Source organism: Chlorocebus sabaeus, chromosome 25 (genome assembly GCF_047675955.1).
Source record: "Chlorocebus sabaeus isolate Y175 chromosome 25, mChlSab1.0.hap1, whole genome shotgun sequence".
In the NCBI taxonomy this organism is placed as follows: domain Eukaryota; kingdom Metazoa; phylum Chordata; class Mammalia; order Primates; family Cercopithecidae; genus Chlorocebus; species Chlorocebus sabaeus.
This window is the reverse complement of record NC_132928.1, coordinates 13,059,955-13,078,314: the sequence shown is the minus strand read 5'-3', so window position 1 is coordinate 13,078,314 and position 18,360 is coordinate 13,059,955. Positions and strand designations below refer to the sequence as shown.

The following is an 18,360-nucleotide window of genomic DNA, read 5'->3' as shown; positions in this document are numbered from 1 at the left end:
CATTTTGAATCATTCCACCACATCACTGGTGAATTGATCACTATTAACATTAGGTAGTTTAATGACATCTCTTTAAAAAAAATTTGAATAATCTGGAATAAAATTGCTTATAAGTATTTACTGCTCAAGACTCAATTTCTGCCTGGTAGAGCAAAAACAAGGAATTTTTCCAAAGTGGGAAATAGTGTTGAAAGTGTGCCCTGGAGCGGGATTCAAGTCACTCCCCAACATACGCCTAGCCTTTCCCTGTGGATTATTTCTAACCAGCTTCTCTCCAGTCTGGTTCCTCTCAGCATGGCAATCTTATCCACCTCCTATGGTGCTGTCTCTTAGAAACAAACACACATAATTTCTAAAGTTGTGTAAGGGTTGGTAATGTTAGGGACAGAAAAACATTCATAGAGATGATGGCAACATGCTCTGATATTCTTTCTCTCTCTCTATTTTTGCACTTACGTGCTAACCGAAGGAAAAACAGGAGGTATGGGGAAACACCATGGTGAGTCTCCAGGTACACAAAAGACTGTAATAAGGACCTTGTGCATAAGGGAACAGAGACGAGTTGGATTTTCCCAACTTAGGCTGGGTCTAATAATTAGCTCTCTACATGAAAACAGAGTAAAAGATGGAAGGAGGAAATGGGAATTATACTCTGCAGTGACAAAACCAACTTGAAATAACTATTTTCCAACTAGACCAAAAATACACCAGAATAAAAATAATACATTTCCCTTTTATTAAGCACCTATTTCAGGTGAATGTGGCCTCATTTTACCTCCCCAAACCCTAGAAGCAAGGTGGCACTGGTAATATGTGTAAGACTCAGGTTTAAATTCAAGATGCTTCAAATTAATAATGCTGCTAGAATATAGAACACTAAATGTGCACTCCCTTAAAAAATGAGATGAATTTCCCTCTAAACACATCCTGTTCAAACTCCCATCTTCATCAGCCAACTTCTTTACAATATTCCTAATGAAGGCATTGCCAGTCATATGAAAAGTATGTAGAGTATTCTCCTTGATAAAAGGTAAAACTAATTATTATTAATTTCTTCTTTAAGTTTTCCTAAATCTGTCTCCAAATTCTATCATTTGGTCCTGTTTCTAACCACTAGAACAATACAGGATAAATTTCCTTTTTCGACATGGCATATCTTTAAATGCTTGAAGTCAGCTACACAGTTACCTCGGCCCTACCCATAGTCTTGCCTTTCCCACTACTCTTGCCCAGCAGGAGATATATTATAGGATGTCATGGGAAATGAGGCAAGAACAAATAGCAGAGAGATATGCTCACAAACAGCAATTAAGACTTCAAACTATTCTTTAAAGGATGTGATTTAGCATGAGAGATTTAAAAATGATTTAATCAAATTACTATGATAATTTAACTTCCCATTTACAGAAAAGATTCTAACTCATTTTAGCTTTACCCATTCTCGGATCTGCTAACACTTTAAATGCAAACTCACTAAATCTGAACTATTTAATTAGACAATGATTCAGCTGGCAGACTGCTGAAGAAAATATTAATCTCCATTAGGAATCCTAGTTCAAGTTCTGGATCTGTAGTTTTAATCTCCGTTTTGTTCCTTTGGTTAAATTTACACGTGACGCCAGGCTCAGTAGAACTGGCATTAATGTATATAATTATTTCATTTTCATTGTTCGTGCTGGTTTCTTTTTAACTGTGCTTTAAAGGAAATAGTTCTAGTATTTGTGCTAATGGGAACCAGCTAAACTTAATGGATATCATAAGTTTATGAACGAACTAGACAGGACAAGGCTACATATTAAAAACAATGGGTGAGTTCTTAAAAATCTTGGATACTGGGCTCAAGTCTAGATCTATTAAGTCAGAGACCAGAACTAGGATATCAGCATTGCTAAAAGTCTAGGTAGTTCTACAGCCCAGCCAGGATTGAGAACTATTGAATTAGACAATAAGACAAACAAATACTATTCCAAAATAACCAATATTTCAAAACATAACCAGAGTGTATATAACACACATATTATTGCCTATATATTAAGTCTAACACCTAATAATAAAACAGAACTTTATCATAACTTCCAATATTTTACTCTGTGAAAGGGATCCTAAAAAAATGTGTCTAGTTCAGATCATTTACTTTGGGAAGATAGCTAAATATCATCATCCTTACAGCTGCAAATTTAATAAGACTTAGAGCCACTGAAAAAGAAGATTTTATTTTTATATCTTCCCTAGAATAAAATATTTCCCTTCTCTATGATAGAAAATATTAATCATTGTGTGCACAGACATAGCTAATCCAAAATACCTAAGTCTCGCTTGGGAACTTCTTCAGGACTTTTAGACCATTCTTGGCAATACTTTCTCAAGGGTGCCAAATCTCATTTTGAATGTGGAATTGAATATTAGATACAGGCACAGTATATTCAGATTTAAGCCTAGTATATAACATAAACCAACAGTCCGTGTAAAACTTTTCTGTGAAACGCAGGACTTGATTTTCTTTGATGTTTGTAAACTGCCTACATAAAGATGGGTAGTAAGGGAAGGGTGAATGGGACTCTCTCCAATCATTGAATGAATGAAACAGAATGTGATGGACAGAATAGAGAAGTGGAAAAAGGTCTATTTTCTAAAAGAGAATTTGTATCTTTAAATTTCCATATGCAATATATATGGCACCTAACAGAGTGGTTCTTTGGGTAGCAATTGACTAGGGTACTGAGGAACACTGGTTGATTACCATTTGAAATTGACTCTAAATTAACAGATATAGTAGAATTTTTTTAGCCTTTCCAAATGTTCACATAAAAACAACAACAACAACAAAAACAGCAACTGCATGGCAAAACTAAAAACTCAGGGACATTTACAGAAAAACTAGGTGACAAGGTATTCCCAAAATATACATACATTCACACACACACACACACACACACACACACACACACACACACACAATGAGGTCTATGTGTCTCTGCATCCCCAGATCTGTACTTATGTAGACAGATGATGTTGGCCTAGGAAGAACGGCCAACCCTGGAAGGCATCTCAAGTGCCCAGGTTGTAATCTGATTCTAGGCTTCAACCAGAAAATACTTAAAATGAACATGGAATATTTTGTCACACCAAATAGAAAGGATATTATCTAGAACTACTAGGTATTCAAAAAGATTTCAGAAGCCAACCCGAAGAGGTTCCCACTGACAAAAATGGGACAATTTTAACTTCAAAAAGGATTATAATTGAGACTGATTGAAATCCATTAAATATGTTTGAATACTTGTGTTTATAATATTTTTTCAATAGGACACCAATTATCTACTCTGAAAGCTGGTAAATAAAGAGAAATAAGAAAGCACTTATACTACTCTTCCTAAACAAATTGTATCGCTGGTAACCAAATAAGAGATAAGAGAAAGCATTACTTTATACATATCCCACCTACTGAATGAAAAAAGAAAAGAAAAATGACAAAATTACAAATCACTATTTTTCAACCCCCAGTGATTAATAAATTTAGGTAATGAATGTCAACAGTTGCTAACATCACAAAAAGAGAAACAAACATTATGTATCTTGCAATGAACACTACATCACTTATAGGTGCCATAGGGATAAAACCTGAGTCTGATTAAGTCTCCAGATCCAGTTGCCAATTTGCACAAAATGCAACGGGCAGAAAAAACATGATGAACTTCTCCAAGACTATGCAATCTTCAAAATTCAGACAGTGGAAAACCCTGTAGGTCAAATGCCCTGGCATCTTTAACTAATAAATTGTAGGAAAAATAAAATGAAGGAGGAACTTTGGAGTACTGACTTAAAAATTCATCCATTTTTTTATGGGTAAATGAGCAAGACTAAATTGTAGTAGCTAAGTATACACATTTATTTTTTAAAAAAAAACTATAATAAAAGGAAGTGATGACTATAAAACTCAGGAGAGGATAGTGGTTACTTTTGCGGGAAGGGAAGGGGCTGAGATAGGAACGAGACACTTGAAGGGCTTTCAGGGGTTACATCACAAGTTTTATTCTTGATCTTGCTCATGTACTCATTGTGATAGGCTGAAAAATGAAGATATTCAGGTCCTAATCTGTAATACCTGTGAATGTTACCTGCTATGGCATAATGAACTTTGTAGATGTGATTAAGTTAAGGATCTTGATACGGGAGATTATCCTAGATTATTCAGGTGGGCACTCAATGAAAGCAGTGTCCTTAGAAGCAAACGAAGAAGGCGGCAATGTTACCACTGAAGCAAAATGCTACTCCTGGCTTTAAAGATGGAGGAGGGTGCCCTGAGCCAGGGAATTCAGCCCTAGGAGCTGGGAAAGGCCATGGAAACGGATTTTTCCCTGGAGTCTCCAGAGGGAGTGAAACCCTGGTCATACATTGTCTTACACCTAGTGAAACTGATCGACATTTGACATCCAGAACTGTAAGAGAATAAATATGTGTCATTTAAAGCCATCAAGTTACGGTCATTTGTCAGTGTAGCATAAGAAACTCATACACTCGTTAAGGTCTATATTTTTGTGTGTTTTCTTTTGCATTAAAATGATATAGATAAAAAGAGAGAGAGATAAATTTCTGATGGAATGGTCTCTTCTAGAAAGTAAAGAATCAAGCAGAATTCTATGGCGGCTGTAGAAACAGGTGGCAGAAATATCAAGGAAGCCTTTCACATATCAAGTAGGGAGCTGAATCAAAAAAAAAAAAAAATGTTTAGGTTTCTTCCAACCCAGAAACCTTATGATTTTAATATTGAAAATAGTAATAATAATTCTGATTTTTCTGCTTAACCATGGTGACAATAAATAGAACTTTCCATTTCAGAGCTCTCCATTAAGATACTTTTAGTTTTTTTAGAAGGCCTGTTTTCCTCATTTCTTGCTGTGGCTAAACAGCTAACTTTCTTTGACATTTACACCAGCCACACAAATCACTCCGACTCTATTCATATAAAATGTTGACCCACAGAAAACCTCCGTGGTCGTGATTTTAGTTTCTTTCCTTCAGGCTCCTTACAAGTCCCAAATTACTGTTTAAATTGTTATGTTTACCTTGCAATATGGGATTTACCTGCTAGATCTTTTCTATTTTTCTATAATTACTTAAGGCCTTCTGTCTCTCTCTCCATATCTTATACTTTTCCAGGGGGTTTCTAACTCATTTTGCCAAAAGTCATAGGGACAATTACAGTATACTGGGTAAGTGAATGTTGATATCAATTTGGTTGGTGAAGAGTTCAGCATTTCACAACATCATAGATGATCTGCACCATGCTAATGACCTTTCGTAACAGAGTTCATTATCTTAAAATATATAGATGAAAACAATGTTATGCTATAATCATTTCCTGGAAGTAAGCAACTGCAGAGTATTTTATGTGCTTACTGCCCAGATAATAAGCACATATTACCCAGGTATTTACTCAGGTAAATGTCTTTGGAAGGCCAAAGCTACCTGCAGCAAATATTTCCTATACCATGCCAAGACACAGTGATCATTGAACATGAAAAAAAAATTTAAGAGTCAGCTTTTATGTTTTTACCTAAAAGTTGCAATACTATAATATGTTTAAAATTTAAGGGTTGTATTAAATTTAAAAAGCTCACTTCCAAAATATATTATTCTAAATAGAATTAAAATAATTCAGTGAAGGCAGACTTGAGTAAAAACCAATGAAAAGTAAACTAGGAGATGAAAGGTTATAATTTTGATTTCTTATTTACCTGACAATATTACTTATGGTTTGTTCTGGGTAAAAATCAGGAACAAAGTTCTACCTGCCACACAAAGCTTACATATATTCATTTCTCATAAAACGTTATAATTTCTTGGTAAGCATTTCATGTCCAATTTTGTTTGTTACTTTCTTGGGTAGTTTTATAGTCTTCTAACTCCTAGAAGATGGCAAGGTAAAGGAAGTGGGCATGACATTCTCAATCAAATTAAAACTACTAATTTGGGCTCCCAGATGTGAAATTATAATGGGTAAAGTCTTCTGCATTAATCCTTTTAAAAACATGTATATAATTATTTGTGGAATAGAAATAGCTTGTTGATAGCAAAGGACGGAAGGTCCCACCTTCTGCCTCATAATAGCCATGCATGATTATCAGCTTTCTTCACATACTTGTAAAATGATATTGGACATGTCTACTGCACAGGTATGTTGTGGAACTCAAAGAAGATTCCCTAGAAGAAGCTTAAAAAAGGAAATGTCTACAGAAAGATTCTTAAAAAGGATATTCTCTTGACCAGCAGCTAAAACTATCTCCAGAATATCAAATCAACTAATTTAGCCAAAATTTTGTAAAATTGACTAAGGCCTAGTTTTACTTTACACACATACCGCCCCCCCCCCCCCGCCCACACACACACAACATTCACACATATATGCACCTATATATATATAAATGTATAAAACCAAACTGGCCACCTTTACTTAAAAGTAATAAATCTAAAATTTTTAGGCCATTTAAGGGATATTAGACAATACTTAATTCACCTGTCTTCTTTTACAGATGAGAAAACAGTTATGTATTTAAGCGACATATTATCAAAGGAGGTGAAATTTGGAATTAGAGAGTAGAAAACACTACTCTTTTTAGGTAAAATGTGTATATATAATATAATATGATATGCATGATATATATGCATGGATGTGTGTATACATATGTGTATATATATGTGTGTGTGTATATATATCCTAAACAGAAGGTATTACTATTTAATTAGGGGGCTACCAGGAAAACCATATCTAAAAAGGCTCCCCTAATGGAGTGGTAATGAAAACACACTAAGCCAAACCTATATGAGGGTCCAAATATCCTAATTAAATATGGTGCCCATTCCAGTATCCTACAGCAATCATAAACTTTCTATACCTTGAAATTATACAACTCTGCATACATAACCAATTGTCCTTAAGAACAACAGAATGCTGTCATGAGGTCATTCTAGCTATTTATGATTTTAAATTGATGTCAATAGGTGCTATTATTCTGGAAATAATGTGTAGAAGTTAAAAAGAAAACTCGACTTGAAACATGTTTATTCTTGAATGGATTAGGCTCACCTGGCTTCAGGCCGGGGCGGGGCAGGGGTGACAAAGACTGGGATGTGAGTGGCAGATTTAGGGATTGAAGGGCTTATGACTTGAGCAACAGAGAACGGTCAGACTAAAGTGATTCATTAGCTTAAACTGCTTTTCACCTTACAGCATACAATTTCAAACAAATTCTTAACATAAGAATCAAAAGATCCAATGAAGAGAAACAAATCCCATCATATAATCTTACCGAGGTGCTTATAGAAATGTTTTACTATATTTTCTAATACACAGATGAAATTAATTATAGAATCACAGAATTCCAGAGTTGGAAAGAATTTGATATTAGTCAAACCTCTTGTTACATACATGAAAAAACTGGGGCCTAAGAATTACAATATTAAAATTGTGACCTAGAGTTTTCTTTTAAAATTCAATTGCACATAGATATATCAGGGATGTAATAATTACTCAAGAGGTTGTTAATAATCAAAAATAAGATAATGTATAGCTTAAATGAGACTGTAAGTTTCTTATCTTCAAAAGTAATTGAAACTATTATTTAGGGTTTTCAAAGATTTGAATGTGAAAACTGTAGAATTATAACAGTTGATGACATATTGTTGTTTTGGCCATACAGATGAAGATAGAGTTTCCAGGGATGTTCTGGTGTTATAAGTATTTCTGAATTCACTTATGACAGAAACAAAGCTACAAAAAATATGGTAGACGTGCCACATTTTCTTAATCCAGTCTGTCACTGATGGACATTTGGGTTGATTCCAAGTCTTTGCTATTGTGAATAGTGCCGCAATAAACATACGTGGGAATTGAACAATGAGATCACTTGGACTAGGGAAGGGGAACATCACACACCAGGGCCTATCATGGGGAAGGGGGGGGAGGGATTGCATTGGGAGTTATACCTGATGTAAATGACAAGTTGATGGGTGCTGACAAGTTGATGGGTGCAGCACACCAACATGGCACAAGTATACATATGTAACAAACCTGCACATTATGCACATGTACCCTAGAACTTAAAGTATAATAATAATAATAATAATAATAAATATGGTAGACATCATCAGGAAGCCTGTTTTCCAAGCACAAGCACAACATTTATAGCTACTGAATAAAGACCGATATTTAAAATAAGCTAAAATTTAAATAAACAAGACAATGGTTGTTAACACCTACATCTATGCAGGAAAAGCTAAAATATCTACTTAAATTACACTGAAATAGATTTTCATTTTTGCACAAAAAGTTACTTATATTAATCTGGAATTCCTAAACACACATGCCCGCGCGCGCGTGCACGCACTCACACACACACACACACACACACACACAGAAACAACAACAGCAACAACAAAAATAGAAGCCCTTTAGAGTGTCTAAAGTATTAAAATATTTTTAAACTGATATGTGCATGGGCAGTTTAAGAAACCTACATTGGATCTAAGCAAGTTTGAGTCTACACTCTATCTTGGATCTACAACTTCATTGCTGTGCTCCAAATAACAGTCAAAAATGGAATAAAATAACATAATATTAACAGTATGAAAGAAACTGACTTTCTGAGTTGTTTACCCCAAACTAAAATGATGGGGCTTGCAGGTTAGGTGGGTGAAGAAAAGGCCACAGTTACACAACACAGTACAGGTGGCACAATTTAGAGATTAAAATAGTCCTTAGAGTACTTAATCAGTTATTCTTGAATATGGACTCTGATTCAATTGATCTTTCTTGGTATTAAGGGACTAAATGAAAGATGGAATCACCTGCAAGAATATTTTGGGACAGAGACCTTTTTTTAGAAGAAGCAATGGTACTCAACTACCATGATAAGAGAAGAAAGGGGAGCTTATTGACCATTTCTGACTTTAGACATGAAAAATAAATGAACGAATTCTTTAAACACTTTCTAATCATCAGTCACTGCTGTGAGGTAGTCACTTCCTCTCCCAGAAGCAGAATATGTGGATTAGGACATTTATCTATCAGAAATATTAATGTTTATACTTCTTTTTTTTTTTAATTTTTCAAAATTTATTTATTATTATTAAAATTCAAGTTGTAGGGTACATGTGCACAACGTGCAGGTTTGCTACATATGTATACTTGTGCCATGTTGGTGTGCTGCACCCATCAACTCGTCATTTACATCAGGTATAACTCCCAATGCAATCCCTCCCCCCTCCCCCCTCCCCATGATAGGCCCTGGTGTGTGATGTTCCCCTTCCCGAGTCCAAGTGATCTCATTGTTCAGTTCCCGCCTATGAGTGAGAACATGCGGTGTTTGGTTTTCTGTTCTTGTGATAGTTTGCTGAGAATGATGGTTTCCAGCTGCATCCATGTCCCTACAAAGGACACAAACTCATCCTTTTTTATGGCTGCATAGTATTCCATGGTGTATATGTGCCACATTTTCTTAATCCAATCTGTCACTGATGGACATTTGGGTTGATTCCAAGTCTTTGCTATTGTGAATAGTGCTGCAATAAACATACGTGTGCATGTGTCTTTATAGCAGCATAATTTATAATCCTTTGGGTATATACCCAGTAATGGGATGGCTGGGTCATATGGTACATCTAGTTCTAGATCCTTGAGGAATCGCAATACTGTTTTCCATAATGGTTGAACTAGTTTACAATCCCACCAACAGTGTAAAAGTGTTCCTATTTCTCCACATCCTCTCCAGCACCTGTTGTTTCCTGACTTTTTAATGATCGCCATTCTAACTGGTGTGAGATGGTATCTCATTGTGGTTTTGATTTGCATTTCTCTGATGGCCAGTGATGATGAGCATTTTTTCATGTGTCTGTTGGCTGTATGAATGTCTTCTTTTGAGAAATGTCTGTTCATATCCTTTGCCCACTTTTGCAACAGAGACAGAAATGCTGCTACTAATTCAGGAACTCTAAATTATAATACTTAGTCATAAAGTATACATCCAATATCTAAAATTATATAATTTTAGCAATTTTGTTGATAAAATTTTAGCATTGCTCAGCATTCATGGTTAGTTAATAATTTTAAAAAGCAATTTGAAACATAAAAGATATAACACAGGCTTAGTATATTTTAAAAACAACCAAGTAAATGTTTTAAATTAGAATTGTTTCATGATTGCCAAATAAAAATTTTTCCCAAAACCACTGTTGTAAAATATTTCATCTAATTATGAGAGATGGTATAATGCGAAGTCCATACAAACTAATAAATCCTCAGAAAATTTCTACCCCATCTCTCACTCTGATCTTCTGGAGAGGAAGGGCAGGGGATTCTTCAGGGTTTATAATCACAACGTGGTTTGTCATAAGAAATCATATTTTATAATTTCACAGGAGAGTAGAAGAAGAGAGGCACATGGTGTGGTGAGGAAGAGGGTTATATTCACAATTAAAACTGTGAAATGCTAAACTCCATTATGAAGACAAATAGGAAAGTACAACTTCATTGTTGAAAACAATTTCCCTCCTATCAGTCCAAGGATTCATGCATCAATATTGTAGATGAACTGTTAATTACAAAATCAATTAAAAATTATTTCTAAAAACAGTCACGCGTCCCTGGCTCTCATGGGGGCAATTTGGGCAGAAGGTCTCATCTCACTAGGACCGCGCCAAATCACAAAGTCGTCATCCACAAGTAAGCAAAAGCAATCTGGTTTTTCATTTTTCAGCGCGGCTGAGCCCAGCCTGAGATTGATCGTCACATATGGCCCCAGAAAACAAACTGTCAATACCTTGAATGCTGCAGAATTTGAACAAATAGCCGTCCGCCCATTCAAGCCACTCATTGCATCCCATTTAACAGATTTTATTGACAGTTTCCTTCTTGTAATTAAAGGGAAAACTACTGGCCGGCAACCAAGATAAAGTTCAAAGATAGGGTCAAAACAAAAGCAGATGGAGGGGCACGGTGTGACTGTCAATGGTACATAGCATCAGAGCATGTTATTGACACACAGGTATCTAATGATCGGCACGTCATTAACGAGGGATCTATCCTGAACTTTATGCAAATGCTAAAAGAGACTTAAGACCATAATAAAGCATTAAGAGAGGCATAAAGGGAAAAACAACAAAGCACCAACGATTTTTACTTATTAGAAGTTGCTCTCTGTTTTAGCACGTTTCAGTTCAAATGTAAAGAACAGTTATTCCCATAATTCTTAACCCTTACTGCATAGACAGAATTTGACTTCTAAAGAACTCCAGAATGTAAGAAAACAGTGTTGTTTGATAACCAAAACTCAAAGCAACACTAAATACATTTTCCCAATTGCATAATTTGCATTTTTGAGGGAAAAATGGTTTGCGTGTTTCAACAATTCCCTCGTTTTAACTTATGCATAAAAGACAAAGGAACTAATTTTGTCCCGGGAGTGTCCATTTATGCTATTCCTACAAGAGCTTTTGCTTTGCTGCAATCCAAATCAGTAAATGCATTAGTTGATAAAAGTTTCAAAGCATTCAATAAGCAAGTCAAATGAAATTAATTCCCTTTAAGTATATTTTTCTTATTTCTAACTTTTCACTAGAAAGCTATACTGATTATAATTTTGCTGACTCATACAAAACTTACAAACTAGGTCTTGCAAATCCCTAAAGAAGTTTAGGAGAGTGGTAAAACTGACATATTAAAAAATGTAACAATGACTATGTCAGTATGCCAACCTGAATTAGCAAGAGCTATAGCTTTGAGGGTGACAAATTCTTCTTTCTCCAGCTTCATGCTCTTGTATTTCTTTACCAGCTGCAGGATAGCATTATTTAGATCAAGAAGGCCTGCTAATTTGGACTGGTCTTCGTCCATTATATAATCGTCTGCATAGACAAGTTCGTCCTCAAACGAAAGAGACCGGTATACGACACCAAGGATCAAAATTTCCATCCAAGCACTCTGCAGAAGGCTCATCTGGTCCGCCAGGGACAGCGTGGAGAAGCCTGCATGGAAAGATGGGCAGATCAAGTTACTTTAAAGCCATAATTTCATAATGCAACATTAGTTTCATATGGTAGCTGGCTTCTGCATCAGTGCTCAAAATTATGCTGAGCTTTGATTAGAAGCTCTTAAAATTTCCCCTGGATCACTTTGCGAACAGCAAAGTGAAAGTTACAAACCAGCTTCTTCAATTTGTGGGTATTTTCTATAAGTTTTATAGACACAGCTTAGGGGAATATTATAGAGATGTTGTTTTCTTTCATTCAAGAAGAAAATACCATGTAATCTTTAAATATACTTGATTTCTGGTTGAAGTCTTTAGGAACCTCTTATAAGAAGTCAGATTTTCAACTATCTGATCTCTAAAAACTACTATTGGAAAACAATATAAAAGTAAAAAAAAAAAAAAAAAGAAGAAGAAGAAGAAGGAGAAGGAGAGAAGGAGAAGCAGCAGCTAAAAATAAAAGGTAAACAAACAATTTAGGCCATAGCACAACTTGGAAACATTTCTGTATAATATTAATAGTTACAAGCACAATGGATGATGAGTTACAACTAGGTGAGCCTTCTTAATTGGCTATTTCCCCTCACTGATACTTAACATGAATTTCTTTTAAAATTAGTGATAATTGGTATAAAAGAAAGTGGAATACTTAGCAGCCTGGCCTCCTCACCAAATAGAAAAGTCCCATTCACTATTGTTATTAAGATCCAATTATTTAAAAAGTTAAATATAAATAAAGGTAACAGGGTTTGGTGTAAAGGAGTCAGATTCTGAATGTAAATACTGGCTCCACTCAGCTACTGGCTCTTTCACCTTGACCAAGAGAAACTAACTTGTATCTTAAATTTTGTATTTGAGAAATATAAAATATCACCTACCTAAACATTAGGTTATAATCTGCAATTCAGTACGTGTTGCTGTATGATTAATATATGTTATTTTTATCTGAATTACCTATGTGATCAATTCTTTTCTGCAAATCTGGGATGCATTCATACATGCATATTTAAAGTCCCTCTGAGCTTGAGAAAATATATGCAAAAAAATTAAAAAGAAAATGCTGTTCAATAGAGAAAGAGGAAGCAGTACAATTAAGCCTACTTAGGAGTGAAGATATATATTTATATATCAGAGGAACTAGATCTGTATTCTAAAGTGAAGATACTTGATGATCAGAAGCTTTTCCCAAGTCCTAAAAAAGAAATGTTTCTTAAAACTTCACTTTTATTTCCAAGTGTCTGCCTAAGACTTCTAAGGGTAACCACCCACCTCATGGCTTCTGAGGACAGTGGTACCATCATTTAAGGTCCTGCCACCAGCAATTCTACAGAAAGGAAGGGCCATTTTTAATAATGCAACTTAAGAAATCTATTTTTACTCCCTTTCTAGACATTATTATCCAAATCATAAATAGCCACTGGTGACCAACCTTTTTAGGCTACTGCTTATGGTCACTGTTGCTGTCCTTTTCATTCATATCAAATTGTGCATATCCCATATGATATTAGAAACTACAGCACAGTAAAGAAAAGGAAATGATTTCCTGACCTATTGGTGAAAAATAGTGGTTTGCCATTTGGTACCATTAATTATAAGTGCTTAATAAAATCATCAGAAGGGATGAGTCAAGCTTTTCTTAAGGGAGTCTTTAAGGTATATATAAAAATGCATTTCTTTCATTGTTTATCACGGTGCTTACATGTTATTTGGCAGGATTTATTTTGGACTGGCTGTGTAAGTCTTTTTCTTTTTCTGTTTTTGTCATTGCGTTTGGGGTTAAATTAATAAATATCCTCTTAGAGATATAAAAGCTGATAACATTTTAAACAGCGATTCAACAGAGAAAACTAATTATTTAACCTAAATAGGTTAGGCTCCAGATGCTTTTAATTTCAGCAATGTTATATTCACAACAAACAAACAGAAAACCACATTGCTCTTTTTTCTATCCCCCTCCAAGGAAAAAAGGTGCAATGCAAATCCAAATATCGACCTCAAGAAAACATACTAAGTAAAAATTTCTTGTGTAAATTAAAAGACAAAAAACATCATCTGGAAAGTTATGAGCAAAAATGAATGGGTCTTTTCAATTTGCCTTAGTTTTCTTGTTCCTTTTCATGCTCCCAAGCCGCAGTTTTTCTGCAGCAGCAGATGGACAGAGCGTGTAGCCCGCAGCACCTTCCTGTGACAGCCCTATTCTCCCTCCCAGACACTGCTGTTAGTAAATAGATTTACACATTCTCCAATCTCCACACATCTTTCTGCCGAATAATTAAAAGCAGGATGATTAGTTTATTGAGTGGAAGGAGGAACTTTTTTATTGAGGTCCATCCATGATTTTATCAGGGCCAGCACTTTTACGGTTGTCAGGGGGGTGCAGGCATCCAATTTTTCTTATCTGCCTGATTAATACAAACGCTGTTTCAGGACGCATTAATTAACAGATACAAATCTACGTTCTCATGGAAGGATCAATACGGAGAAGAAAAGAGGCATCAATGTGAATTTAGTGCTGATGATGGAGAAGGCACGCTATCGACATTTACGTGCACGGAAACTTTAAAGTTGCACCGGGCCCCCTTTGTCCCTGTGATTTACAATTAACAATGTTCCAGCCATAACATTTCACACATTTCTTTGGGGTTTAATTAACCAAAAAACAATAAAATTTCATTTTTAAAGTTGATCCTGCAATTTATTTCTTCTATATTGATGGTTGTGTGTGCGTACGTGTGTGCATGTGTGTGTGTGTATCTTTCCTGTAACCCTAACTTTTTCCTTTTGCTTCTCTATGAAATAAAGAGAAGGAAAAAAGGGGAAGAAAAAGCTCTCCTTTTTTGGTCAGGGAGCATGAGGAGATGGATATGGCACAAAAGGTTTGACATGCTTGCTTGATTGATATCCTTAAGTATATTTCAGCTGATTAAAGGAAGTATAATTTTTGCAAATCCAAAGGAAAAAGGACAATCTATGCTTACAAAATAAAATAAAAGTCTGAATGTCTATCTTTTCTTGGTCTAGAAATTGCTGGCTCTCATTTTAACCCTTTCCTACCACACCACTGCAGTCTGGAAACTAGTACAAAGAGCTCTCCTGCTCAAATGCCTGAGCAGCAGTTAGACAGCCTTGTTACGAGTTAGTCACGTTCATCTGGTCACTAAGGAGGCCAAATACATAATAGAAATTTTATCTTAATTACATAAAATTATTTTGCCTTTTCTTTAGGAGTATTAGCTATGTTGCACATACATAAAAATGCATGGATAAAATAACATTTTTATCAATAGACCTGAGCAATGTCTAAAATTCTAAATAACCGAGGCCTAAATGAAAATGCATGTTTTAATAAGCTGAGTAGGAGGAATTTTCTTAAAACGTAATTGCTCTATTGGCTTACACATGCTTGTATCCAAAAGATAATTACTTGTTTGTGTTTTTACCAGGCATTGAACAGTATTTTATAGCTCTTGGGCTATGAGTTAGAGGTCTTCATCATCTGTAATATTTAGCTATCTTTGGAGAGAAACCTCTTTCCCAAGTGAAATAAAATATGCTTCGTAGTTGTGTCATTTGAACTTCATGTTTTGTACATCCTGAGACCTTAATCTTTGGTGTGTGACAGGTTATAGTTTTAAATGTTCAGCCGTATTACAGCTTTTTAAAATACACCGATACCATGGCACATTTTTTCTTCCCCAACTACAGCCCATTCCGTGCATATCACTGACAACTCGGATCTCTCTTCATCTCTGTCCTAGAGCCAGTGCCATTTAATGTATCTCAGGCATTTTGCTTGCAGAATGACTCTCTACCTTGACCCGCAGTTAAATAGCATGTTTATCTGCAATACAGTGTGCTCCAAATAAACCAGATGACAGTTGGGAATAACATCATTTGGAAGGATTGAAAAGCTTCTCAAGAGGCAGGTACCCCTGAGGTAATAGGCTTGAAGAAAGCATGTTTTGTGCCAACCGTCTTGCCTTCTTCTACTGGAAACTTCGGAGGTTGACAGTGGTGCCATGGGCACTCGTCAAGCACTTTTTTTTTTTTTTTTTTTTTTTTTTAGCCTGGCAAACTGATGCACTTTGCAGTCAACTTACAAAAAAGGCTAAGCGTTTGAAAGTGTGAAGGGCAAAAAATATCTGACGGCTAGTCTTCAAAAATACACTTTCATTTCAGAAAGCATAAATGTTTATTTCCCGAACAGAGTGTTGACAGAAATAGGCTGCAACGCAGGCATTTGGGTTTAACCCCTGCTAGGCATTTTCTTCTCGGCTGCTTTCTTGAAATAGAGAGCAAGCATTTTAAATCTTCAGGGCATCCGTTAATACCAGTTAATCGTGGCATTGATTTGACTGATCACAGTTTTTGAACTGTAGTTTTCCTGTTCCACACACAAAAAAAACTCAACATTTTTCAACAAATAGCATATCATACTAGAACTATAATTATGCCATAATGACTCAGTGAGATCACAAATGAAGTTCATTTTGAGAAGCTGATTGAGCAATGCAACGTAAGCTAGATTCTTTTCTTTCCCGTACAAATAAACCTAATGTTTACAGGACCCAGAGCATAAAAGAATAACAGTGGCACTAACATTTGGTCTTGGCTACCAATAGACACACAGATGCATAAACCTTGTTAGAGATGAACTTATTTTGTATTTTTAAGCCAGATGTTCTTTTCACATATGGGGCAGACATATCACTTTGTCCTATGATTCACAAAACACACAGCTCAGGGGCTTGTAGGAAACTTTATATATATATATATATGTAAGTCATATATATATAGCCCCTTGCAGGAGACTTTATATATATATGCACACAGATTTTTTTTCATGAACTGGAACTCAGTAGGAGCTAGAGTTTAAACATCTACAGATGGTTAACTGCAGAAGCGAAAGCTGGAACATCTACATGGTGCTATCAGAAGCATCTTATTTAAAATTTATTTAAAATTTTTATTTAAAAGGGATGATAATGATTATATTATGTTTGTGCTTAAGCCTTAGATACAATACCCATAATACTCTTCTTTGTATCTTTACTCTTTTGGACTGACTATAATCCAGATTTCAATAATTTAGATTCAATCACAATTGGGTGAAATGTAAGAATAATTGACAAAAATGGAAAATAGCTCCCTTGCTAGCTAATTTAATCATTTATTTCAACATTTGTTGATTCCATAAGAAATCTATTTCTTTAGCTCTGTTTTTATACTTTAAGTAGGTTTCACATTGATTTTATGGAACTATTATTTTAAAATAGTGGTTAAACAAGAAAAGTACATATTCCCAAAATCTAAAAAGCAGGACTCAGGCTTTAATACAATTTTGTATATAAACACAGAAGTGACCACCTTCTATAAAACTGAGCAAATGATCTAAGTAGTTGTGAGGAACTAAAGGACAGGAGAACAGAAACGCGAAGGTAATATCTACCAGTCCAAAACAATTATCATTGTTAACTGAATTTACAGGTCCAATTGACCACTGACCACTCATGCTGATTATATAAACAACCAAATGAGTTTACAATTAGCCCAATCATACAAACAGAAATTGAAAACATGCCCCCATAGAAGTGGTGAACTGCTTTCTTTAGCAATTATTCCTGGTTTTCCAGTCAGCTTTCTAGAAAAATTTAAAATATAATAGCAGCTAAGAAAAAATATTTCAAGTGACAATACAGGAAAAACTCAATATGATGACAAGAGGTTTTGTTTTGTTTCATTTCATTTCTTGTAAGTGGGTGGTTTTTTAACAACTGCCAACCTACTCTGAAAAGTACTAGAGACAGGGCCGATGAATGCCTAATAAGAATGTAAAGATCATCTATACAGAGTGTGCAGTGCCTCTTTGGAAGTCCTTACTTATCCCTACTTACCTACTATTTCTGAATGACTGGAGAGGATCTGAAATAATTCCCTTAGCTTTTCCCAAACTCCCTCTTACCTGACCTCAACTTTACTTCTCTTGTCCTTTCATCTAAGCCAAGAAGAAAGAAAAATTGTTGGAGGGCATGGAGTCAAGTATAGGCTGAGCTGCCTTAAAGAGGGAAATCTAATGGCTTTCTTTTCCTACAACCTTTATTTTTTACTAGTTGAAAATAAGTTCCGCCTGGAAAGTTCTCTTTTTTGATGTGACTGAAATTTGTTTGACCATCAAGAAAAAAGGAAAGCAATGCCATATAATGTAGGACTCTAAAAAATATCTTTAAAAATGGCATTTTTCAGTTTCACTTTGGAATTAGATGGACACTGAATAGGGAAAAACACCATTTGGAAGCCGCACTTCTGATTTGAAAGACAAAGGATCTATGCTTGAATC

General features: G+C 35.3%; 1 protein-coding gene across 6 annotated transcripts in view; it reads right to left on the bottom strand.

Moving 5' to 3' along the window:
- Positions 1 to 18,360, bottom strand: part of ESRRG (estrogen related receptor gamma) — a 595,005-nt gene that overhangs the window by 5,128 nt on the left and 571,517 nt on the right. For all 6 annotated transcript variants that reach the window (XM_007988442.3, XM_073011508.1, XM_037986155.2 and 3 more), the window contains one exon: positions 11,752 to 12,021. In XM_007988442.3, the coding sequence (XP_007986633.1) occupies positions 11,752 to 12,021 (270 nt within the window). The remainder of the gene's footprint in view (positions 1 to 11,751; positions 12,022 to 18,360) is intronic.